Source organism: Alternaria atra (genome assembly GCF_907166805.1).
Source record: "Alternaria atra isolate CS162 genome assembly, contig: 32, whole genome shotgun sequence".
NCBI classification, from domain to species: Eukaryota; Fungi; Ascomycota; class Dothideomycetes; order Pleosporales; family Pleosporaceae; genus Alternaria; species Alternaria atra.
In genome coordinates this window covers 1685525-1709910 of record NW_025091331.1, presented here as the reverse complement: position 1 = coordinate 1709910, position 24386 = coordinate 1685525, and the positions used below count along the sequence as shown (strand labels likewise).

Below are 24386 nucleotides of genomic sequence, written 5' to 3'. Positions count from 1 at the left end.
CGCTCGACCTCCACTACACCTCACAACGCGCCTCCATCACCAACCCCCCGACCGCGACTCCTTAACAAGCTATTCCAGCAGCTACTAAGCGCCCTATTGTTGCCGCCCGCGTCTATCGTGCTGCAAAGGCCTCTGCTGTGCACCTTCCGTCTCTTGCTCTGCAAGCCAGCATGAGGCAGGAACTCGAGTGTCCTGTCCCAGCGTAATGACCAGTAATGCCGATCCGGTCCTAAACGCACCCTCTGCCCCAAAGCCCTTTCACCACGACCGCCCTCACAGTCCGCCCTCACCACGTCCGGCACCCAAGGCAGCCGCCTTTCTATCCCAACATGCCCACGATGAAGACCAGGATGCCGAAGGCGAGTCTGAGGCCGAGACGGTCGTACTGTCACGGGACGAGGACCCCGTGGAGAACAAGGTGATCAAGACGGAGCGCATCGAAGACGACGAAAACAACGGCGATGCATCACGGCTGCGCTCCATCAAGGAAGAGTCGTGGGCGCATTCACTCCAGCCCAACGGCCGTCGCCGGTCGAGCAACGGCAATCATGTCAAGATCAATGGCGCCAAGCACGCCTCTGAGCGCGATGCAAAGAGTCCAGTTCCTACTTCACCAAGCAGCCGCACCGCCTCGCGACACACCAAGGACACCAGCCCAAACGACTCGGTCAAATCGCCTGTCCGATCCGCTCTGTCTCCCACACATGCCACCACCCGCGGCCGCAGCGCGTCAACCGTCGAAAATCGAAAGCGCAAGCTGCGCGATGAGTCGTTCCCCAAAGCTTTCGAACCACCGCGACAAAAAGCCAGGACCGAGGGTCTGAAAGACGCGCGTCCGCCCAATTCACCTGGCACACCAGGTTTTGGCCGTCCACACAAGCGCTCGCAATCAACACAATCCGCCGTCACAGGTATCGCGGGCCGCAAACGCCGCGAGGTCACCAATCTTGCTTTGTCGACAGAAGAGCATTGGTCGGGGTCGAGTTCAGATCACTCAACATCACCCCAGCCAACTTCCGCACCACATCTCCAGCACGCCCGAGTCAAGCGCTCCACACACCGCGCGCTAACCTCGCCCGCGCGCACCATGCCACAGCGAAAGGTCGATAGGTTCGGCGCAACGCGACTTGCTCGAGAAAGCGAAAAGGGCGACCTTGATGCAGTCAAGGAAGCTTTCGAAGAAGCGCCCGACGAACTAGATCAGCCCGACTACGCTGGCATCGCTCCATTACAAAAGGCCTCGTTGCATGGCTGGGCACCTGTGGTTCGATATCTGATCAGCAAAGGCTGTCGTACAGATTGCGAGAGTCACGATCGGGACACTCCTCTCATCGATGCAGTAGAGAACTCACACCTGGACGTAGTCAGATTGCTGCTCAATGAGGGCCATGTCAATCCGCACCACTCGAACAAGAAGGGCCAGCGTGCAATCGATGTGCTGGATCAAGAGGACGAAGACGCAGAAGAGATTGAGAAAGAACTTAGGGAAGCGATGAGGAGGCGGGTGGACACATCCAGCAACGACCACGAGCGCACCCAAAAGCAGGCCAAGACCGCATCGCGCCTGTTGTACAACGAGTTCAACGTGGAAACCCTGATCGAGAAAGCTGGTGACGGCGATATCCTTGCAGTAGGAGAGCTAATCAACAGCAACATCAAGCCGAACATCACATGTGGCGTCGCGGCGGCAAGAGGTGGACACTACGACATTCTCAGTATCCTGCTAGCGAGTGGTCTCAAGGCTGATCCCGATCCATCCAAGCACCCAGAGACGCCCATGACAGTTGCCATAGGGCGAGGATACCTCAAGATCATACAACTACTCCTCGAGCAAGACAATTTCAATCCCACTCGCCGAAACAAAGAAGACAAGACGTATTATGAGATCTCTGAGGAGCGCCATGGCCCGAAATGGGAGGAAGAGAGGGATATGCTAAAGCGCGCTTGTGAGGAGTACCAACCAACGCACCGGAGCCCTAGAAGAGTGAAGAAAGAAGCTCCAAATGCCTCTGCCAACCGCATGAAGAGAAAGGCATCGCCACGAAGAGAACGGTCGTCTTCCCCACGTGTAGAGCCGAAACGTGCGCATCTAGTAAAATCGACGACAGTGCCCGCTGCACCCCAAAAGTCTCGGCGATTAATGTCTGGAAAGGAGAAGGCAACCAGAGAGGACCAAAGAAGAAAACGAGTTGTGGACGACGATTCATCAGAAGAGGAGAGCGAGGAAGACGTACGACCGCCTACCCGAAAGATCAAGCAACGATCCTATAGCGAGGGCGAGGAAGCAAAGCCAGTCAAGAAGGTCACGAAAGCACGGTCGGATGACAACGAACCTAAAGGACCAGATCGAGTACATTCAGATGAGAGTGACGAGGATCATGCCATGAAGCATCCAGTCAAGATTCGCACGAAACCAGCCAGACCTCTCAGTGCCAAACCGACACCTGAGATTGACTCTCCAGATGAGCGCAAAGTCGTAAAGAACAAGATCAAATACAAGACTGTGGAAGACAAAATCAGGAAAAGGAAGTTGTCTGATGCATCAACAGACGATGTTAGTATGAAGAGAACACCAACAGTGTCGGCCAAGTCTACGCCTGTGCCCCCTGAAAGGATAGCGACCCCGGAAGTCGAACGCGCACGTCGTCAAGAGGAACAAAAGCTTCATGCAGAAGCAAAACGCAAAGCCGCAGAAGCCGCTGCCGATGCTGAAGCGAAAAGGAAAGAGGACGAGGAGACCGCTCGCAAGGCTCAAGAGATAGAGGAAGCAAAGAAGAAGGCCGAAGCCGAAGCAGAGACAAAGCGTCAAGCAGAAGAAGCCGAGGCAGCACGCATACTGGAAGAGCAGGAGACTCGGCGCCGAGCAGATCAAGAGGAGAAACGTCGAAAGGAGCTGCTTGCACGCCAGGACCGCATATCCAGGCTGCCGCGAGCTTTACGGCGCGCCTGCGAATTAGGCACGAATCGACCGCTTCATTTCTCTGGGGAAGAACTTGGTGTATCGGCTGTGTTTCTCCCACTGTTCTATGCGACTGCAGAGGATCTCGGTGACTCGCATGCCATACCCAGCAGGACGTATATCTGCTCCTTCCAGGCCGTCGGCATACTTGGACTTCCAGAACTCGACCTGGCATACCTCAGCACACCTTACTCTGATTGGTCCCGTATTCCCGTAAGTCGCGCACAACGAGATGCCATCCTCCGCCAATACGACGTGGCCCTCTTAGCCCAAGATTTCCGTTTTCCCATGGAAGGCTCTCCTGATTTTGACTATGCCAAGATCCAGGATAGCATCAAAGAAGCCAAAAATCAGTTTTCTGCTATGGAAGGCTTGTATTGGGTGGAAGAATCGCATCTTTACGACGAAGTCGAGAAGGTCGAAAGCCTACGACCGCTACTCCGCGATATGCGCGCCGAATGCAAAAGACGGCGAATACAGCTAGTCGACACCGACGATCAGCCGGAGAAGAAGCAGAAGCCTCGAAAAAGCTTTATGGACATTGTACTCGCACAGAATAGTGTCAATGGAACGGCGGCTCGTGCGATTGTCAATGGTAACGGATGAAGCGGCAAGGGTATCAGGGCTCCCTGATTGTATAATTACTCCGATAAAAGCAAGCCCACATCGCCGTCCCGCGCTCCGCCGTATTATGCCGTACGAAGAACAAAAGCGTCTGCGGGAAAGCTACACTGGTAAACATCTTATGTAGTATTTGGCGGGAGTCGATAGCAAAGCATGATAAGCTCAGCGGTTCAAGGAATGAGGACTCATGTGCATAATCATGAAATCAATATAATCCAATTACGATGGAACTGTTTAGTAGTATTCAACTACACCGTGCTTCGGTTCTCTCCTCGTGCCAGGTTATCCTTGTCGGCCTGAGGCGCCACCCCACTCTGATGCATCTGGCCGCCCCGCACAAGTGCTCAAAGCTCCGGTACACTTTCATCAAGTCAAGCTTCACACGCGCATAACTTTACTATACTGCAAATTCCTCAGGCCATAAATCTGTAATACAAACACAACGAATCTAGACCTCACTCATCAAACCATCTAATCTTCGTATCAAACCGCCCCCCTTACAAATCGCGTCCGCAACATCCCCAAATTCTCTACAACCTCGCTCGCGAGTCCGCATCACCAAGATGGCGCCCAAGAACAAAGGCAAGGGCAAAGACAAAGACGACAGCAGTAGCAGTAAAGCCGAGGGTGGAGGAAAAGGCTCCGGTAAACTCAAACCAGCAACCTCAATAAACGTACGCCACATACTCTGTGAAAAACACTCCAAGAAAGAAGAAGCACTAGAGAAGCTACGCAACGGCGCAAAATTCGATGAGGTGGCTAGGGAGATGAGTGAGGATAAAGCGAGGCAAGGTGGTAGTTTGGGCTGGAAGGTTAGAGGGAGCTTGATGCAGGATTTTGAGAAGGTGGCATATGAGTTAGAGCCCAGTACGACGGGAAGTCCAAAGATTGGCGAGGTGAAGACGAGTGAGGGGTATCATATTATCATGGTTGAGGGGAGGAAGTAAGGGGAGGAATATGGAGATGAGGATGGAAAAGGGTTGAGGGATGGATAAGAATGATACCCCGGAGTTTAGGATATGCATACATAATGCATGACCTATGGAATCCTATCTCATAGCAGGTTCAAAAGAGATTGAGGGGGGTGGGGGTTGATAGCCAGCAGCCCACATCGCATTGCAATCACGTCTGCCTTCAGACACGCTTCAGGAAGGCGTCTTAAGCTATAGCTAGAGGCTTTATTCTTGCGCTGTGCAACAGCCACTTGGATCGCACCCGCCTGTCCTTTAACCTACCGCAGAAGTGCCAAATGCAAAGTATCGAGACCAATAGCTGCTATGAACAGATCCATGTATAGGTTCCGTTGGCGCGGGACAGAAGAGTCCATCAAGCAGCTAATGCTTTTATGAATTATACAATCCATCTTTTCACCTCACCTCTACATCTGTTTCATTCTGTTTATTGTGTTAGCGCCCTATTGGAAACCCTAATGAATACCCACGAAAAACATTTCAGTGTTAGGTACACGTCAGCGAAATTGAGCTTCTTCATATGGGCGCCTTGCAGCACAGTGGCCACTTTTCACCATGGATTGAAAATGGAAACAAAGCTACCAGTGGCAGACGCGGAAGATCGATCGAGCCCTTGTGCGGGAAAGATATGCGATACATGCTGTGTCGTGTCTTTCCACATGTTTAGTGAGGCGAAACAATACATGCCGGTCTCTTTCGGCCGTTGTCGAGCAGCTCGGGAGCCGTCATGCTAGCGTCCTCTTATCGCATTTGTGAAACGTTATCATGGGTGATCACCTGGTCCACAGCTGCACTCAATCATCACGTGCGGCTGAACCATCACGTCATCATCTTGAGCAATAGCCGCTTTGGATGTTGCAGAGGTGGGTAAGAGCGATAGTAATCGGCGGATTTCTCGCGGCTCCTCACCGGCTGACGACGTGTCTTGTTGCCTTTCGCGGTAGCGGACCACTCACCAACACTTGAAGGCTAGAAGCCAGCCGACTTCAAGCCGCCAAACGCGAGCAATAGCATTCAAAAGTACCTTGACACAAATCAGATCATCTGTCAGTCCATCAGCCCACATGTGAATCAAACTACATGGTCAATATCTGCCTTTCGCCCTTACTGCGACCCGAGCATTGGAAATCCGGTGTACAAGAGGTTGGCGCGCGCCCCCGGCGTCCGCTAACGCACTGACCCCACTTCTTAGGCAGCTACCATTACACCTCCAGCTGCTTCCGCCGTCTCACCTGCTCCACCTCCGCCTTCAACTCAACTCCATCAACCAGCTTCGACAGCAACAACAACATTGAAGTTGCTGCATCTCTCGATCTTCTATACAGCGGCGGCAAGCTAGCTGCAGTCGCTCTGACTACTACTCTCACTCTCATCGCCAGCCTCACTCGCCTATCATGGCGGCGACCAACAACGTCCCCGTGAACCTGGACACGCCCATCGTAGTCAAGGTCCTGTTCCGCGGCCAGACCAAGAAGTTCAAACTGCCTCTGAAGGATCTCGGAGCTCATGTTCTGCCCGACAAGGTTCGTAATGTCCCATACCTATTCGTTGTCATGCTCAAGCGATTGGATTGGTCGCCTGTATATACAACTAAACGCGCTTGAGAACAATAACACTGACTTAGTTTGTAACGTTTAGCTTCGAAACATCCTCCAGCTTGAAGCCGGCGACCAGGTCGTCTTTGAGCGCTACTCCGACTCCGCCGCCTCGTATGTCACTCTGGACGCCGACAAGCCCCAGGTCTACAAGACGCTTTTCCGCGCTGCAAAGGCGAAGCTCAAGTTACGTCTGAGGGCTACTATCCCTGGCGAGGAACCCGTACCTGCGCCCGCACCCGCGCCCATGCCACCCCATATGCTTCCAGGATATGTGCCCTCTATTCACCGCATGAGCTCGGATACCCTCACTCCCCAGGGGAATGCACCTGTCTCTCCAGTCGTTGCCCGCTCGCCAGAAATAGAGAAGAAGGAAGTCATCAACCCCGTATCGCTACCAGAGACGGTAGATGCTGACGGCGAGGCTCCTGTACCACAGGCCTTCACTGCTCGTCAGAGTAAGCACCAACGCGAATGCGATATCTTGTATAACATGTAACTAACGCCAACGATAGGCTGCTTCAACAACCTCGCAACTGCCAACTACAACTCGGGCCTTGCGTTCCGCCCTAAGCCGAGCAACGTGTGCACTTCGTGGGTCGTCTACTGCAACAACTGCAACGAGCCTATGGAGGACGAGCACTTCCACTGCAGCGTATGCGACGGTGGCGATTATGATCTCTGCCCGGCCTGCGTAGATAACGGCATTCACTGCCCCGGAAGCGGACACTGGATGGTCAAGCGCTTCGTTAAGAACGGCAGCGTCGTCAACAGCACTACACAGCGCATCGCACCCAAAGTCAAGGCCGAGGAGCCCCAACAGCAGGAGATTCCAGGTGCTTTTACCGATGAGAAGCAGTCTGTTACCTACGAACAGGAGCCAACGCGCACTTGCAACTGCTGTGTCACGGTTCTGCCCGAAAAGGAATTCGTTACTTGCGTCGCTTGCGACGATTACGACCTTTGCTTGACTTGCCATGTTAGCAACAAACATGGCCACCATCCCGGCCATACCTTCAAGCCTGCCACATCCGAGACCGTCCTCCCTACTTTGGCCGATTTCCTCTGCAATTCTGGCAGGAACGTTCGTCACAATGCTGTCTGCGATGGCTGCGACAAATTCATCTATGGTGTCCGCCACAAGTGCTTGAATTGCCCAGACTGGGATTACTGCTCTGACTGTCTCAAGAACGCCAAGTTCATCCACCCCCGTCATCGCTTCGTACCTATCTACGAGCCTTTGGCTGAGCCTATGAACACCGCCAACCGTCATTATGGTATTTACTGTGACGGTCCTCTCTGCAAGGACAAAGAGAACCTATCATACATTGACGGCATCCGCTACAAATGCGCAGTCTGCCACGACACTGATTTCTGCCAGAACTGCGAGGCTCATCCTAGCAACAAGCACAACCACACTCACCCGCTTATCAAGTTCCAGACACCTGTGCGCAGCGTCAGCGTCACAACTCTCAACGATGATAAGCAGCGCAAGTCGATCGCTAGGCTCGGTGACCGCATGGCTGACAGGCGATCTACCTCGACCGAGACTACCCCCGTTGCCCCTTCCACCAATGCTGCGACCCAGGTCCAGACCATTGTTGACATGAAGCCCTCGGCGGAGCCTCAGGTCAAGAAGGAGAAAATCGCCATCCGTGATCTGCTTGTCGACTCTGTAGAGCCCGTGCAAGAGAAATCTGCTCAGCTTACCCAGTCGATGATGCCAGTCAAGACGGAAGCCATTCCCATTCCTAGATCGGAGACCGCTGCCGAAGGCCTTGACGCACATTTCATTCGCGATACCATCATTGATGGCTCCAAGATCTGTGCAGGCCACCAGTTCGTTCAGGTTTGGACTCTGCGCAACCCGGGCCCGAACGCCTGGCCACGAGGATGCAGCGTCCGACACGTTGGTGGTGACAACATGCTCAACATCGACAATACTCGTCCTTTGAGCCACACTGACCTTGCTGAGGCCAGCGAGAGCAACGTTCTTGGTCATACCGTTGAGGCCGGTGAGGAAGCCCAGTTCCGTGTTCTTATGAAAGCACCCCAACGTGAGGGCACTGCCATCTCTTACTGGCGCCTAAAGACTCCTGAGGGCATGCCTTTCGGTCACCGTCTATGGTGTGACATCGCCGTCGTTGGCGTACCATCCCCTGTGGCAGCTGAGCCAGCGATTCCTCCTGCGCCAGTCGTGAGCGTCCCTACACCTGTCTCAGGCTCAGCTACTACGTTTGAGGTGGCTCCTCGATCCAACCCTCTATACGAGCGTCTCCTACAGGCTAGAGCAGAGAGGATGAAGCATGTACAACACACCCAGCAACAACAAATGAACCTGCAGAAGATGAAGGATGCGCACCACTCTTTGCAACAGCAGCTGGATCAGCAGAAGATGGAGCGTGTCCAGCGTGTCCGCAAAGCTGCCATGGAGCGTCTCCTAGAGGGCCGTCGAAAAGTGTATGAGGAAGCGAACCGTCGCAAGGACCATGAGGCTGCTCTCGCCACTATTAAACAGGAGCCGGTCGCCTCGCCCAAGGACGAGATTAAGTCTGAAGAGCCAGTCGCCGAACTCCCGGTTGAAGAGAAGAAGCGCGAATCCGAGCCTGTTGCTTCTGGCATGATTTTCCCTCAGCTAGACAAGGAGTCTCCCGAGTCAAGCACGTATGAATCTTCTACTACTGCTCAGCCCGTGTCTCCGTTGTCCGAGAAGAGCACAATCGCTCGTACCGTCACCGTCGCTTCGGATGAGGAGTTCTTCGAGGATGCCGAGAGTGTTGCCTTAATGTCCGATGACGGTTTCATGACCGACGAGGAATATGACATCCTCGATGCTAGCGACGAGGAGATGCCGTAAGCGGGTCAAGCATGTCTGTTAGTGAGCTACGTACTTCGTGAGCACAAAGGTAAGCAAAGTGCTCTAGGTTGGTGTCTAAAGTGTTCGGATTTCTGGTTTATGGGGCGTCAAAAGGAGTGCAACGGGGGAAACATGGTAACAGCTCAACACTCCCTACGTACAGAAGGCGCTGGTGCGCGCTTCGATACACCTCGACAGGACATGTGATTAGGGCCTCTGGCTCGGTTACGGCTCTCCTATTTTGGCTCAATTTGATCTTTCCTCACTCTCTAAGTGTCTTCTATATGCGTAGTAAATCAATTGGAGTCTTCTTGAACATGCTCTTGCTTATGACTTTGTTGTGCTATCCTGGTTTATTGCCGATGATATTCATACACGGAGACAGTATCTTGACGTTTGTCGGAAGGGCGTGACTAAGCCTAGGGTCTTCTAGCGCAGGCTTGCTAGCGAAAAAGTGCCCCAGAAAAAAGTTCGAGGCCGGAGAGTATCGATACGCAACACCACCCACGCTACAATGTCGAAAGATACAGAGATGCAAGACGTCACCACTATCGTAAAAGAGGAGCGTCGCGAAAAGAAGAAGGAGAAAAAAGACAAGAAAGAAAAGAAGCGCTCGAGAGCCGAGTCGAACGCTGAGGTCGCAGAGGCCGATGCCACCGAAGATGAAGCAGAGACACCAGCAAAGAAGCGCAAGCGCGAGATACTGCCCGAAGAGCTCGAGATCGATATCAGTCTCCCCGAACCCGCATCCAAGAAGGCCGCCCGTAAAGCAAAGAAGGCGAAACTAAACCCGACACCTGCCGCCGACGCAGAGGGAGCAGAAACTGTCACTAAAACGGAGGGTGCGACGAAGGAGGACAAGGATACGGCTGCACAGCGCTCAGAGTATGGCGTCTGGATTGGCAATTTGCCATGGTCTGCCACTAAGGAGTCGCTGCGGAAGTTCTTGATCGACAATACTGAGATTGCGAGCGAGCAAATAACACGCGTTCACATGCCCCCGCCTACGAAGCCAACCCCCGCCAACTGGACCACCAAGCCCATGAACAAGGGTTTCGCATACGTCGATTTTTCCACAGAGTTGGCAATGTACTCGGCGATTGCGTTGACAGAGACGAAGATGGACGGACGCGCGCTGCTCATCAAGAACGCGAAGAGCTTCGACGGACGCCCGGACAAGCCCAAGACAGAGGAGAGTCAGGACACTCGCGGAGGCAAGGACGCTAAACCAAGCCATCCCCCAAACAAGCGCGTCTTCGTCGGCAACCTCTCCTTCGATGTTACAAAGGAAGACCTTGAGGCACACTATGCTCCGTGCGGAGCGGTCGATAACATTCACATGGCGACATTTGAAGATACGGGCAAGTGCAAGGGATATGCTTGGGTTACATTTGGCGATGTAGAAGCTGCGACGGCAGCAGTCAAGGGCTTCGTGTTCAAAGATCCCTCTGCATTCAAGAGCAAGAAGGACAGGGATGATAGTAGCGACGAGGAGGACACGAAGAAACCCGTAAAGCAAAGGAAATGGCTGGTCAACAAACTCATGGGCAGAGAGTTGCGCCGTGAGTTTGCCGAGGACGCGAAAACGAGGTATGGCAAACGCTTTGGCAAGGAGACACCAGCCGAGCCAGTGGATGGAGTCAATCCAGGCCGGTGGAAAAATTTTGGCAACGATGGAGGTCAAAGAGGTGGTAGGGGCGGTGGTAGGGGCGGTAGAGGTGGTAGAGGTGGTAGAGGTGGTAGAGAGGACAGAGGAGGCAGGCAGGATGGAGAAGAAAGCAATGGCGGACGAGAGTTCAAGCGAAAGGTTGACCCAAGAACCATTAAGAGTGGTGCAGCGCATTCGAACGCTCCGAGGGCAAGCCAGGCTATTGTGGAGTCGCAGGGCAAGAAGACCACTTTTAATTAAGAATCGACGTTGTAGGTGAGAGTAACCATCAGGACACCCTGCAAACAAGAGTTAGTCGCTATATGTGGCAAATATCTTGCTGCGTGCTATGAGGCTGGCAGGTGGTGGGCTTATGAGCACATCTGTTATCATCCCTTCCCCATCCGCCTTCTGTTCCTCCAAACACCCTAATACTATTGTTACGCTCTGATCGCGACATTGGGGCAAACCTACTCATAACAGCGTCCCGCTCTTCATATCAATTCTCTTCAACACTAACTTGAACGATTTATCCTATTTCCCCCTACTCATAACAATGTCGAACCTCAAGCGCATCTCTATCATCCCCAACCCAGCCTGCGAACGTGCGGGCATGAAACAATACGCCAGCATCCTCAAGAAATACGACTTCGCACCCACAACCGAGGGCCTCTTCCAAATGGTCGACATCGCAACCAAGAACCTGAAGAACCTCTTCAAGCCCACAGACAAGAAGGCCACAAAACCCTTGTTGCGAAAAGTCGAAGACGACAAGCCAGGCGAAGTTAAAGCAGAAGACCGGCAAAACGATGCGCTTTATATTTGCCCTGTCGAGATTGGAACGCCATCGCAAATAATGAATTTGCACTTTGATACTGGGAGTTCGGATATTTGGATGTGGTCTACGGAATTGGATAGGGAGACGAAGGAGGCGAGGGTTAAAAGTAAACATAATTCTTTTGATGCAAAGGCTAGTTCGATATTCAGGGAGGTAGATGGGGCGAGTTGGAGGATTCGGTATGGTGATGGTGAGTCGAATCACTCTTCCACTGTCGTTTGTTCCTTGCCCTCCGCCTGCTTGTCTTGGAGGGACTCAGCTGACTGTCTGATTTATATAGGATCCACAGCTTCTGGTATCGTAGGCATTGATGATGTTATACTTGGCAGCTTATGCGTCGAGGGCCAAGCCATTGAACTTGCGAGTAAACTTAGCCCGCAGTTTACTTCCGGTGCAGGCGACGGACTGCTAAGTCTAGCATTCGGCCACATCAACACTGTCAAACCAAAGAAAGCCGCTACATTTGTGGAACAAGTCAGTCTCCTTCCCTTCCCTCTACTTTCTTTGTTGCAAACACCAAAAAGCTCACATCATCACACCCCCACTAGATGGTTCTCCAATCTGACATACCCTCTTCTCAAGAACTCTGCACCTGCTACCTCAGCTCCTGACGCAACAAAAACGACATCGACCACGGCGAAACCTTCTACACATCCCGTTATATCGACGAAGAAGTCCTCTCCCGCTATGGTGTCTCAGAACCGCATTACGCCTCTATCGACCCTTCAAAAGGCTTCTGGCAATTCTCCTCTCCAACCGCTACTCTCAACGGCGAGACTATTTAAAGACCGCCAGGCAACACCGTAACTGCTGTTACAGCAACCACATTGGCCCTCCTTAACGACGCACTCTGCGAGAAAATCTACAGCGCTACCCCTGGTGCTGTGTACGATAAAGCGCACCAAGGCTGGGTTTTCCCCATCGGAACAAACGTCTCCGATCAACCTACTCTGGCGCTTGCAGTTGGCGAAAGGTGTTTAAAGTGCAGGAGGATTTTGGGTTTGGTGAATGTGGCGCGGGTATGCAGTATGGGGAGATTCAATCACGTGGGGAAAAGCGAGTTCGATGTCTTGGGGGATACGTGGTTGAAGGGTGTTTATGCGATTTTTGATGAGGGAAGCAAGAGGTTTGGGGTTGTGCAGAGGATGGAAGGGGTACAAGATGTTGCTGTGCCTAAGCGATCATTCAAGATATTGAGGGGGAGGGTTGTGAGGGGAGGGGGGAGGTGTGTTAGTGGTTGATTTACCCCTGTGTTGCTGGATAAATGCTTGTGCTAATGTTATCATTCATCCATTCTTCTACGGTCCATGCCTTCTGCCTTGTGTCATCCTACTCGACCACCGAGAAGCAACCTTACGGCGCAGCAGCATTGGCAGCTAACCACTGCCCAAACGCCGCCGCATTCCTGGTCTGCATGAATACAGTCCCTGGCCCTGTGAACTTACACACGAGCCCCTCGCCCGCCGTCATGTTACTGATGATACCTCCGCTAGCAACACGCTCAAGGACGTATTTGCAGTTCCACGCCACCAGATGTCCGTTATCGATAATGTACTTCTCGTTGGCTGCGAGCTAGATTGGAACAATGTTAGCGTTCCATCGGGTCTGACATGGCAAAGAACAAAGCAGTGAACTTACATCCTTCCTAATAATCGCTCCAAAGCTCGTCACCCAAAGCACACCTGTGCCACTAATCTTGTACACAAACAGCCCTTCTCCACTGAACATGGCTTTTCCGATGCCCTGGCTCTTGTACTCTGTCACAATTCCCTGTGTACAGGCTAGGAAGGCGTCTCGGCCCACTGACCACTGTTCTTTCCCACCAAGCTTGATAATCGTAATGTCGCCGATAGAAGGAGGAGCAAGGAGAAGCTCACCGGGGCCCGTGTACGTAGACTTGCTCATGTCGCCCCCGATGAGGGCCTTCTTGAGGGAAAACTTCAGGTTGCCTTTTAGTGTCATGGTGGGGGACATTGCTATCATTGCGCCTACATTTCCTTTGTTAGTGAATGTTTTTCTATGTTTTCTTGTTTGTGATAGGAGCCAAGCATGGGATATGTGTTGAAAGGCTTACCAGGCTTCGCAGTAAATGGACATCCAATCGCTAGCTGTACCGTAAGAATGGAGTTCGTATCCCGGTGGCTCACACGATAACTTCCTCCGTTGAACGTTCCTACATCATCTGCGGAAGCACTTCCAGGCCCTGTATGTGCTGCTTGCCCTACGTATTGCGGTTGTTGTGGTATGGTCTGTTGGCTCATTTGCGGCTGTCCCATGCCTGGGTGTCCTATCTTCTCGGCAGGATATCCTGAATTCTCGTCGCGATACGGACTTGCACTTGGGCTCCCACCTGGAAACCCACCGAAGCCAGGGCTCATCGGCTGCTGCTGCTGATGCGGATGCTGCTGATGTGACGGCGGCGATTGTGCCTGGCCCGGTGGTGGAAAGTGTTGTTGTTCGGGTGGTGGCGCATATTGCTGTTTCTCAGGCGGCGGCGCGTACTGTGGTTGTGGGTTGGGGTTACCGCCTGGCGGAGGGGGATAGTGCTGTTGTTGGTGTGCGGGAGGGGATGTGGGCGGAGGTGGGTAGGATTGGCCACCTGGAGGAGGCGCAAAGTACTGCTGTTGGGACTGCTGATCTAGTATGTGTTAGGTTGCTGTTTAGGGGCGGAGGCATTGTGGTATCGGAAGGCTAGAGAGGAAACGTTCCATGTTTGACGGAAGTATAGGAGGGGATGAGGTGGATGTACCTGGCGGGGCTATATCATGTCAGTTCACTTCCTCATGCACTGTGATATGTGACTTACGAGGGTAGTAGTTCCCACCTGGCGGCGGAGTTCCTTGATATCCCGACATGCTCAAGCTTCCAATCCTACAGAGATGAAGTCTACGCGACTCTGGCTGTTGCTCAGAAGACGGCGCAAGAGTATATGTTAGTAGTAGACAGGCGCGCACGACCACACGAAGGGGGAGAAGGAGTAGAGCGGAGAAGGATTAGATTAGTCTACGGAAGCATCAGCACCATACGCAGTATAGACGTTTTAACCGCGCGCCCCCGTTGGTGTCTTCCTTGGTCAAGCTGCTCAGCCTCCAGCGCGCAGCTGTTGGCTAGCGGGGTGCCTCGAGCCGCCGAATCAGCGCCCCGCAATGTTGCTCTGGGCCATGTGCCAAGGCTGTGCGACGGGTGAGCAGAAGCAGGAAGAATAGCATAAAGTGGTTCATGCGCGAGGAGCTATCTTTAAGGAGTGGCCTTGAAGTAGGCAGAAACAAACATGTCTGGATGCGTCCCCGATGCAGGGGAGCTCCGGGAGGCACCGCAAGCCATCAGGGTCCGACTTGCGAACGGCATGCAAGCGCCCACGACTGTCTCTAATGCTTGGTCTGCATGTTGCTTGTCAGCGCGTATATTATGATATCAAATGTCACGTAGCACGTAATGAGCATATTTCTTTTAAACATCTATCAGACTGTATCTTTTTGACTCGTCTCAAATGTACATGAACCAACCCATGACATTGCTCTGAATTCATCATGATCATGACCGTTTCCATCCGCCGAAAAAGCGTCATAACAGCAACAGCCGTAGCGCCCGCTTATCGAGAAAACCCAGCCCAAGCCATGCATAACATTGAACATCGTAAAGCGCATAACATCAAACCCTCTAACCCACCATTCTCCGTCTCTTTCCAATCTGGGCCGAGAAACCAGTCTTGATGGCCTGTACCGAACGTCTCGATCCGCAGCTGTTGCAAGTGACGAAGTTGAGACGGTTCTCACCCTTGGACAAGTCCGTGTCGGGCGAACGGCAGGTCTTGCATGTCACGTATTCGACAATGTATCGTCTGAGCACGTTCTCGAGTTGCTTCTGCTGGAAACGACCCTTGATGACCAAGCGCTTCTGGTCGGCAAACGAACCGCTCGTACCCAATTCGGCGAACAGGAACTGGGCCACGTGCTCATCGGAACGCTTCATGCGCTTGCAGATCTCGGCAAGATTGGCGAAAACAGTCTTCTTGTTGCCTTCGCGCATACACTGTGGGGGCGGGATCTTGTAGCTCTTTGTGCCGGAGCTGGCGAGGTCGGGATGTTGCGCGTGGAGGAGCGTGAAGAAGCGGTTTAGAAGGAGGTTGTATGAGATGGGAGTCGTCGAGTCGTGTTGCCAGATGCCGGTGCCCTTCATCATGTCGCCCTCTTGTACTTCGGGCTCGGGGGCAGCGACCTCCTCCTCGCCTTCGGGCTTGTCTCCACCGGCGGCAGCGAGCTTGGCCTCGAAGTCATCTTCGACCTTCTTCTTGCTGGACTTCTTCTTTTTCTTCAGTGCGGCGAAGTCGCCCTCTGCGCCGTCCTCCTCCTCGCCTTCCTTCTTCTTGCTTGACTTCTTCTTCTTCTATGATTTCGTTAGTAGTCTGTTGATGGAATTGTTGCTTTTACGCCTTTACCTTCTTTGCCAGGTCAGCGAACATATCGGTGACCTCGTCAACCTCTTTGTCGTCGCCTGCAGCCCTACTTGTCAGTAACTGATTTATTGCCGGTATATGGGCTGTCTTACCACCGCCAGAAGCGTGGCCCTCAGCAGAATCCTTGCCACCGTTCATCTCTAGTGACTCTGTAACGTCGCCGTTGCTGTCGACAATCGTAGCACCTTCGGAAAATTGTACCGACTTGCGGGGTTTGCGGTCAGGGAGATCGGCCTAGAAAGACATCTGTCAGTATGTCGCTCTTTACATAAGATCGTGCAAAGTGCAAATTGGGCAGCTTGCATGCAGTTTGCCCCCCGCTCGTGCACAGGATATTTCGACAGCGAACGTGGGGTTGAACGACGTACATTATCAGCCATGATTGCGGTTGTAGTGTCCGGTTCGATCTTCAGTGGAGCAGTTTTAGTGTTCAGGTATCAATTCGGAGTAGGTTGTATTATGTAGGGGTGGTGGGTCGAAGAATAAAGCGGGCGGTCACCTTGGAGTTCGCCGCAACACATGTGTGAGTCGAACGCTGTAAGCCAAGATTTACGTCACGTGCGTGCTGCCGCTACGCCCCACCTCCGCTCATTGGCTGGAGCGCTTCCACTCCATCACCAAACGCGCCTACTCTGTTGACTGTCGCGACCCCGTTACTTTCGCTAATGCTGCTACGGTAGCCCGCCAATCGATTCATACGTTCGCCGCCCCTTCCAGTAATCCACTCAACACTGCCGTTGCCATGTCGATGAGCAATAGCGAGAGCTTTATCGAGCCAGACTCCCCCGACGAGATCGATTCATTACCATCCTCTGCAACGAGCTCCGAAGCCGATGAAGAAGAATACATGTCGGATGCGGATAGGGAGTGGAAAGAGTCATTGCAACAGTTAGAGCTGTTGTTAACTATGGTCATGGTGCCATATCTGGGGAAATACTTTGGCAGGAAGGCCGCATACTGGGGTACGTCATCTTCAATATGCAGGAGACGGATGGATTACAGGGTGCTAACATCTTTTTCAGGATGGGCCAAGTTTATGGAATGGAAATATCCCGTCGAAATTGTTTTCTCGAGTCCGAAGACGTTCAAGCTGGCTGGAGCTGTCGAGGCAGCAGCGACACTATGAGCCCTTTACGATACTTCGGTGGCCTCACACATTCAAGCATCGGCGTTTATGGCGTTGGGACTCATCCGACATCCATATACGTTGGGCGTCATCTGTACATACCAGTCTGTTACTGCAACATATCGAACACATGCATTAGGAAGCAAAACCCGTATCCATCTAGGCTCTGAAAGTAGAACCTCTCCGCTGAGAATCGTCCTCCTATAAGCATTATGGTGCCAAGATTCACCTGCCACGGTCGGCAGCCTGTCCTGCATATGCTTCGTATCTATACCGCCATCTTTGGCATGCATCTCTTCCATATCTTGTCTCGTCTTGCTCTTGGGCTTTCCTTCTCTGATACGCAGCTTCTCAAAGTAGATGTTATGCACTGTAAAAGACACCAGATGTTTTACCATTCAACGCCCCCTTCTTACTGCGGAAAGCGGATAGTTGGCGGGCAGTGAGGGTCTTGGGTGGATTGTGAAAGGATGCCGAGGCTGCGCGAACGAATGAAGCCTGGGTTACACCGGGCTTTTTGAGGTGCGCGTTAATCTTCTTGCGGATACCGTCGCATGTATCTATTCACAAACCTATCAGTTCTTGGCTCTCTTGCGTAGTGCAGATTACGAAGCTTACCGTAGACTGGCACTTTATCCTCCTTCTCACCCTCTAGTTCAAAATTGTCAATGCTAGGCATACTATCCTTCCCTGCATCTCCTTCATTCTTCTTCGCGTTTTTGTTTGGAGTAGTTTTGATGCCCTGCATGTCATGCTTCTTGGAGAAAGCCCACACTGCCAGATATACGGAACACTCAGCTCTCTTATCCTTCCCGTACTGGCTCATGAACCGCGAGTATGCATTAGGAGTGATGCCGATTCTTTCTGGAACTCACCGACTTTCAAATCGTTGTTGTCAATCAAATTGCGTATCTTACGTTTGCAAACGAGTCAGAGACTGTATGCATATGATGGACCACTTGAGGACACGTCTATCGTGGCGTCGCGCGCATTCATGAAGATGCAACATAGGAAACTCATGCCTTGATGAAATTTTGCATACTGTACAACATCGCAGCTCTCCGTCACAAGCATGTTTTCAAGCTCAAAAGTCAGCCTGTCTTCATCGCCGGTCTGCATCAACTGGTCTGATGTGCACTTCGTCATCTCGACAATATGCGTTGATGGTGTAGTGATATTTTGACAATGCCTTATGTCGACAGTTATAGAACAGAACGAGATGTCAAAGATGTGATTCAGAACCAAGATAGCCGAGATGGGCGAAAAGGGGTAGACATTGTGATCAGTCACTCCATGCTTATGACGTCGTGTTGCGACATGTCTGGTGTGTTGCGCTAGTGGGCGGGGAAGGCACGACGCGTATCAGGCGCTCGGAAGTGTCAATATCATACTCGAGAGCTTTCCAGAACATTCGGGCCATACGATACCAACCAGGTCAGTCGACAGTCGTCGTGGGAGGTTTTGAAGATGCGCGAAATGAGTGTGTTGAAAGAGGCCTGCTATCGAGGAATTTGGCTGCACAGCAATCTCAATTAAAGATTAACTTCTCAGGATTCCGCGACGCGATGATTACGGCAGCGACCCGTTCCACAAATCCGTAATACTTCACTACAATAGGTTCCACTATGGGCTCTTGGGAACTTTCACCGACGCGCTACTTGACACTATGAGATCAAGAACAAACAACAAGACGTAGCGTTGGATTTCAGTGTTCGCACGTGAGGCTCAGTTGCGAGCACTCAGACAGGTGCTTTGACAATTGGCATAAAGCCCAAGGCAAGCCTTTCGTAGGCAATCACCACATTGCTTTACAAAAAAAACACTCTTGAGAGAATATCTTCGACGGCGACAATCTGTGACCTATAGCTGTCACTGCTACCATACACTTCCTTCGCCTTGCGAGCCCTCGTCGTCTGTGCTCACCACGTAGGGCTTGAGTTACTAGTGAGGATCTTCAATCGAAACCTCTAGGTTACATCAAGCAGTTCTACTGTACGCGCAAAGCCTAGATTCGTGCTTCTTTCCAGTCGCAGCCGCCACATCGCGCGGTTTTATAGCTACGTCGTGACCCGGGCCATGCGTTGGTTTTGGACCTTGGACCTACCTACACTCAATTCTAAGCAAGAAGGATCGGAAACTTTCCTTCACCGGCAAGATTCAATCGTCCCACAAGCCGTTCTTACGGTCGGGTTGTGTAAGGACCCGAAGGATTCAAGAGCTCCACTTCGTCGACTACTGCGGTGCGGACTCAGAATTTTCCCTGCCCGCCTGAATGGGACATTCCTTGCCCAAGACTAGTTGCGGCGCAGCAGTTCCATGTCAAGGAAGCAGGGGAATGGGTTGGCCCATGCTCTGCGGTTCTGCGGCGAGGTTAAGGACGGCAATTGCGAAATGACAAGGAATAAAACTACGGCACGGAATGTCAAGGATGACAGCAAACTGTTTCAAACGGTATTAACCATATTGTTGGTTTCATCGACGACAGCTGTTATTTACAGTATTTTGCTAGCGATCGGTCGGCACACAACAAGCTGCAGAATTACACTCGGCATAAGCGACCGTTCTGAGTTTGGGCGCCTTGGTCACCATCTTTGACGACCCAATCCTCACTCCCAACAGCTGTGGTAGCATAAAACACACCCTTGGGGTCCCACTTCTTCTTGATGGCGAGAAGCTTGGGGTAGTGCTTCGCTCCATAGAAGTCGGTTTGCCAGTTTGGCTCCTGGATATCCGCCTCATTGAGGTAGACACCGCCTCCCTCGGAAGCCGGAGCCACAGCACGCCATGAGTCCATGATATCGTAGGTAAGGTAGTCGGAAGCTTCTGCAAATTGAGCTGCGGTCGCATTTTCTGGGACTAGATTGGCGGTGATGAGGAAAGACTGGGTATTACGCCATGCCTCGTTGACAGCATTGTCGACATTTGAGGGGTTTCCCGGAGCCATGTGGTAGCCACCGACAGTGTGACCGTTCATCACTGTGTTCTTGATTGTGGTGTAAAAGGAGTTAAACTTTGCTTCGGTTTCCCAAAGGCTCTTGGGGAAAAGACGGGTAGCTTGACGAATGTTTGTCACACCAAGAGTATCTGCGCCCCATGATCCTTTGTTGGCGGAGTAAAAGTTCTCATAATAGGTAGTGTTGGGGGTTACAGAGATGTTAAATGACTTGAGGTCATCGAAGTAATCTTTGGTCAGCGCATTGAAAGACTCGATGGTATGGTTTGGCGCAAAGAAGGGAGTCATCTGGAAGTCGAGCGAGGTACCGTAGTTCCAGATCCAGAAGTATGAATAGGTACCTGCATTGGTAAACTCGGGGAAGCGCTTCATGTAAGCGTTGACGCCCTTCCAGAAGTTGGCGGAGTCGTTGACCGGAGCCTGATAAGAGAAGACGGACTTGGTAACTTGAATTCTAGGGTGAGCTTTGGCAATGACAGAGGTAACAACGCCGAAAGTTCCACCTCCTCCGCCACGAAGGGCCCAGAAAAGATCAGAGTTGATAGAGTCAGAGGCAGTTACGAAGCGTCCATCGGCGGTGACAACCTTATAGGCGAGAACTTGGTCAGCAGCCATACCGTAGATGGATGCAAGAGGCGAGTGGCCACCTCCGGCAACATAGCCACCACTCCATCCCACAGTCTACACTCCAATGTTAGTAATCTCTCATCTGGTATCTCGCATGTCCCGATAAACTTACCTCACAAATACCAGCCAGGACAGTGACATCGTGGTCGCGAGCAGCTTCCAGAATCTCAAACCCTTGGACACCAGCACCAGCTTTGAAAGCCGGGCCGTTGTACTCAGCCGACTTGTAGTTCTTGATGAACTGGATGTCTTTGAGATTGTGCGTCCATAGACTTAGAGCACCTGCGCCGGACGACTTTCCAATATAGTCATGGCCAGTGTTTTTAACGGTCAACCTTAGATTCATATTTCGAGCGAAGTTGACGCCAAGCTGCACCTGCGCAACGTTCGTGACATCAATGGAGTAAGAGGCATAACCACCTAGCGTGCAGGTACCACTGGGATCGTCGGTAGGCATGCAGGTACGACCCTGGAAGAGCGGCCACATCATTGAGGTTGGGTCACTCGTGCTGATTACGAAGGTCAGTGAAAAGTGCTATGTGCTACATACGGAGTTTTACTTACTGCAGATCGGCCGTGGTGAATCTGGCCGAAATGTCTGCGCATTTTCCCTCGTCATAGTCGTTCCAGGCTGAATTCTTGTAGCAAGGCGCAGCGATAGGAGTAGTCTTGATGAGTGCTCCTCCAAGCAAGAGGTCGAAGACAGACCACACCCATTCCTTCGGGTAGTTTGAATCACCTGGAAAGGCTTTGCATTGACCACTGCGGAGTGCGCGCTTTGCAATAGCCTTTGTCTCGTTGCCACCGTCGAAGCCAAAGAGCGCACCCACATCGACCTCGCTGGTTTGGCTATCCGCTGTCTTCAAGGCCTCGTCGGTCAATTGAACTGTCTCCAAGGGGAAAAGAGCAACGCCGGCAGGTGAGTCCGCAGAGACTGTAGCAGCAGCAGGTGTGACATCGCGTAAGGCGACAGGACTACCAAGGGCGCCGATAGCGTTCGCAGCAAGAAACAACAAAGACCCGCGTGCAGACATAGCGAAACAACTGCAACTTAACAAAAGCGAAAGTGTTGGCGATGAAAAACCAAATCTTGCCTACACGAAGTGTCTCTAATAAATGAATTCATTCTCACGTGGCGCTAAGCCAAAGGATCCGATCGAGAACCACACATCGAACCACATGGCAGATAACACCTGAGAGGCAAATATCGGAGATATCATTGCGTTCGTGCATCAGCAGTATGTAGGTCGTTATACTTACATTACTCGTAAAGCGCGTCCGAGTGTAGTTGCCGCTCGTGGCACAATTTCCCTCTTCCCCTACGGTCCGACCGTTCGGTGGCGGCCACTCCACCAATGGCAGTACCCCAGAACCGTCCCGGGGTCTGTTTTTAACCGTGAAAACACAAGGTGCCTTCGGATTTCCGGCTTCTGCATATCTTTGCGATTCGGAGATGGAAAGACCCTAAGCGAGGAAGGATTTGGCTCAGGGTTCTCTGCCGCCTTGAGCCCCACAATAGTCTTAGCTGTGTCAGCTGCAGAATACAGGTGTGATGGAGCCTGGACGGAAGCAAAGATCACCATTAGGCGGCTTGTTAGATAACCTCGTCTGTCCTCGATGAATTTGTAGTGGGTCACCCATGGTATGTGGATTGGAAACGATACCGAATGGAGATCAGGATGCCGCGGGGACGATACGAAGCGTCCCATAACGCTTCCCACAACGTGGTTCCGCCTCAAGTGGCTGGAGAGAAGGATTGCCTGTCGTTCACCGTATCTTTCAGCAATTACTACAGCGGAGAATACCAAGGAAGATAGATAATCGAGAGAACGCCACTAACTTCGATCTAAATCCATGATTGGGTATCACAACAATTCCACAAGGGATAACCTTTGCTAAGCTCCCTCCCAGCGGATTCCCCGAGAAGTGATCACGGCCGAAGTTCATCTAATATTCCGTGAAACAGGATCACAGATGCGCCAGGATGAGGACATTTGTGAGCCGCTTACTGTTGCATCGACCAACCACAACCCTTCAGGAATGGGCTTACTTCCTCACTCAGGGGCGTAGAGATGACCCGAAAGCGGGAGATGGGAATTTTGGAATCCTCATCGCAAGAAGAACCGTCCCGAGGTGCTGTCCGATGTCAGTGTTCGTTATACATGCTTCAACTCTTCCTCTGCGTATCCTCTGCATACACACAAGTCAACCATGACGAACAAAGGCTTACAGCCAGTAAACCTGTTTTTGGCGATTTTCCCGAGCGTTTGCTCTGTTTTGATAGTGTCTGTACGTGTTGCAATAAGGCTTAGGGGAGGCAAATTGGGTGTTGGTGAGTTTACTTGATTGTTGAAGATACATCTCTACTCACACATTCCTTAGCAGATACACTTCTTATCATTGCAACTGTAAAGCACTGTTCAGGTCCGCAGCGTTCTGGTTTTGACTAATTTATGTACTGTTATGTAGCTTCTGAACCTCGTCCTGTCGTTCACAACATGTGGATGTATGTATATCCACATCTCATACGCAATGTTCGTAACTTATCTGTACACACAGCTAACAAGCCTTGGTAGATATCCTCACCAGCTACTATGGCTACCATACTCGCGACATCCCCGATGGTGCAGTCGATCCAATCGTGATGATGAAGGTACGTCATGTAGCAACATCATCACCATCTACCATACATAACTCTAACTCTAGCACGTAGTGGAACTACGCGAACTCGATTATCTATAATCCCATCCTTGCCTTGGTCAAGGTCTCCTTCTTGATGACACTCATCAAACTTCGATCGCAGAACAAGTGGATAAACCGTTGTCTATGGGGGACACTTATCATAAACGGTTGCTTCGCCATTGCTGCACCTCTCGCCTGTATTCTGCAGTGCAACCCAATATCCAGATATTGGGATCCCAGTGTGCAAGGACAATGTGTTGATGCTGGCGCTTACACCGTCAGCACTTCGTCAATCGTGCTCACGACTGACGTCCTGATCCTGCTCATGCCTTCATGGATACTGCACGATCTGAAGATGCCATTGGGTCGCAAGCTCATGGTTATTGCATTTCTGTCCTTTGGAATTCTGGTCACCGTGGTCGGCGCGGTCCGCACGAGTGTTCTTGTCAAAGTCTTCGTACTGAAAGAGGCCACGGAGGATGGATCGTACGAAGTTGGCTATACCCTTTCAAACATTGAGTCTGGGCTCGCAATAATCGGAACATGTGGGCCGACAATCAAGTACATTCTCAGTTGCTGCATTCCTTCGCTCAAGAATGCGGATGAATCTAGTAATCGTGGGTACATGTACCCCACAGCCGGCTCTCAGGGAGACGCTCGGTCAAAACACTTCACAAGGACTGCGAGGACACACGGCACGTTCAAGGAGATTGATGAAATTGAGTTGACCAACGTACCGGGCGAAGAGAAGCAAATGCCGAGAAGGAACACACAACATGGGGATCCGATGATGATCACGAAGACAGTGGCGTGGAGGGTGGACAACAGCCAGGAGAAGGATTCAAATAGTACGAATGGTGAACAAATGCCCCGGGATTTGCTATAAGATATCGAGGAGGACTGGTGGCCTAATTCCAAGTGTTATTACTGGCGCGGCAGACTTGGGCCTGGGTATACTATTGATAACGACCATCGTGAACTCCCAAACAAGGCTGAAGGGAAGTTCACAAAAAGGTGCACGCGTATGCTCCAGCCACTTGAGAGGTTCAC

General features: G+C 51.9%; 10 protein-coding genes across 10 annotated transcripts; 7 read left to right on the top strand and 3 right to left on the bottom strand.

Annotated features, from left to right (window-relative positions):
• Nucleotides 1-205: 205 nt before the first annotated feature.
• Nucleotides 206-3565, top strand: ALTATR162_LOCUS10325 (uncharacterized protein; the record flags this gene model as incomplete). The annotated part of the gene is made up of 1 exon (XM_043317961.1): nucleotides 206-3565. The coding sequence occupies one exon, from the start codon at nucleotides 206-208 to the stop codon at nucleotides 3563-3565; it is 3360 nt and encodes a 1119-aa protein (XP_043173896.1).
• Nucleotides 3566-4146: 581 nt separating this feature from the next.
• ALTATR162_LOCUS10324 (uncharacterized protein) lies at nucleotides 4147-4530 on the top strand (the record flags this gene model as incomplete). The annotated part of the gene is made up of 1 exon (XM_043317960.1): nucleotides 4147-4530. The coding sequence occupies one exon, from the start codon at nucleotides 4147-4149 to the stop codon at nucleotides 4528-4530; it is 384 nt and encodes a 127-aa protein (XP_043173895.1).
• A 1418-nt stretch (nucleotides 4531-5948) lies between these two features.
• On the top strand, nucleotides 5949-9006 carry ALTATR162_LOCUS10323 (uncharacterized protein; the record flags this gene model as incomplete). Its single annotated transcript, XM_043317959.1, has 3 exons — nucleotides 5949-6134; nucleotides 6193-6607; nucleotides 6665-9006. 3 exons carry the CDS (start codon nucleotides 5949-5951, stop codon nucleotides 9004-9006), a joined length of 2943 nt encoding a protein of 980 aa, XP_043173894.1.
• Nucleotides 9007-9520: 514 nt separating this feature from the next.
• Nucleotides 9521-10915, top strand: ALTATR162_LOCUS10322 (uncharacterized protein; the record flags this gene model as incomplete). Its single annotated transcript, XM_043317958.1, has 1 exon — nucleotides 9521-10915. One exon carries the CDS (start codon nucleotides 9521-9523, stop codon nucleotides 10913-10915), a length of 1395 nt encoding a protein of 464 aa, XP_043173893.1.
• A 295-nt stretch (nucleotides 10916-11210) lies between these two features.
• On the top strand, nucleotides 11211-12299 carry ALTATR162_LOCUS10321 (uncharacterized protein; the record flags this gene model as incomplete). The annotated part of the gene is made up of 2 exons (XM_043317957.1): nucleotides 11211-11598; nucleotides 11773-12299. 2 exons carry the CDS (start codon nucleotides 11211-11213, stop codon nucleotides 12297-12299), a joined length of 915 nt encoding a protein of 304 aa, XP_043173892.1.
• Nucleotides 12300-12845: 546 nt separating this feature from the next.
• ALTATR162_LOCUS10320 (uncharacterized protein) lies at nucleotides 12846-14347 on the bottom strand (the record flags this gene model as incomplete). Its single annotated transcript, XM_043317956.1, has 5 exons — nucleotides 12846-13064; nucleotides 13131-13480; nucleotides 13567-14130; nucleotides 14197-14250; nucleotides 14299-14347. 5 exons carry the CDS (start codon nucleotides 14345-14347, stop codon nucleotides 12846-12848), a joined length of 1236 nt encoding a protein of 411 aa, XP_043173891.1.
• Nucleotides 14348-15152: 805 nt separating this feature from the next.
• ALTATR162_LOCUS10319 (uncharacterized protein) lies at nucleotides 15153-16328 on the bottom strand (the record flags this gene model as incomplete). The annotated part of the gene is made up of 3 exons (XM_043317955.1): nucleotides 15153-15878; nucleotides 15931-16182; nucleotides 16317-16328. The coding sequence occupies 3 exons, from the start codon at nucleotides 16326-16328 to the stop codon at nucleotides 15153-15155; spliced, it is 990 nt and encodes a 329-aa protein (XP_043173890.1).
• A 362-nt stretch (nucleotides 16329-16690) lies between these two features.
• ALTATR162_LOCUS10318 (uncharacterized protein) lies at nucleotides 16691-17074 on the top strand (the record flags this gene model as incomplete). The annotated part of the gene is made up of 2 exons (XM_043317954.1): nucleotides 16691-16910; nucleotides 16971-17074. The coding sequence occupies 2 exons, from the start codon at nucleotides 16691-16693 to the stop codon at nucleotides 17072-17074; spliced, it is 324 nt and encodes a 107-aa protein (XP_043173889.1).
• Nucleotides 17075-19613: 2539 nt separating this feature from the next.
• On the bottom strand, nucleotides 19614-21688 carry ALTATR162_LOCUS10317 (uncharacterized protein; the record flags this gene model as incomplete). Its single annotated transcript, XM_043317953.1, has 3 exons — nucleotides 19614-20708; nucleotides 20767-21163; nucleotides 21219-21688. The coding sequence occupies 3 exons, from the start codon at nucleotides 21686-21688 to the stop codon at nucleotides 19614-19616; spliced, it is 1962 nt and encodes a 653-aa protein (XP_043173888.1).
• Nucleotides 21689-22726: 1038 nt separating this feature from the next.
• ALTATR162_LOCUS10316 (uncharacterized protein) lies at nucleotides 22727-24222 on the top strand (the record flags this gene model as incomplete). The annotated part of the gene is made up of 3 exons (XM_043317952.1): nucleotides 22727-22799; nucleotides 23231-23307; nucleotides 23368-24222. The coding sequence occupies 3 exons, from the start codon at nucleotides 22727-22729 to the stop codon at nucleotides 24220-24222; spliced, it is 1005 nt and encodes a 334-aa protein (XP_043173887.1).
• Between the last annotated feature and the right edge of the window lie 164 nt (nucleotides 24223-24386).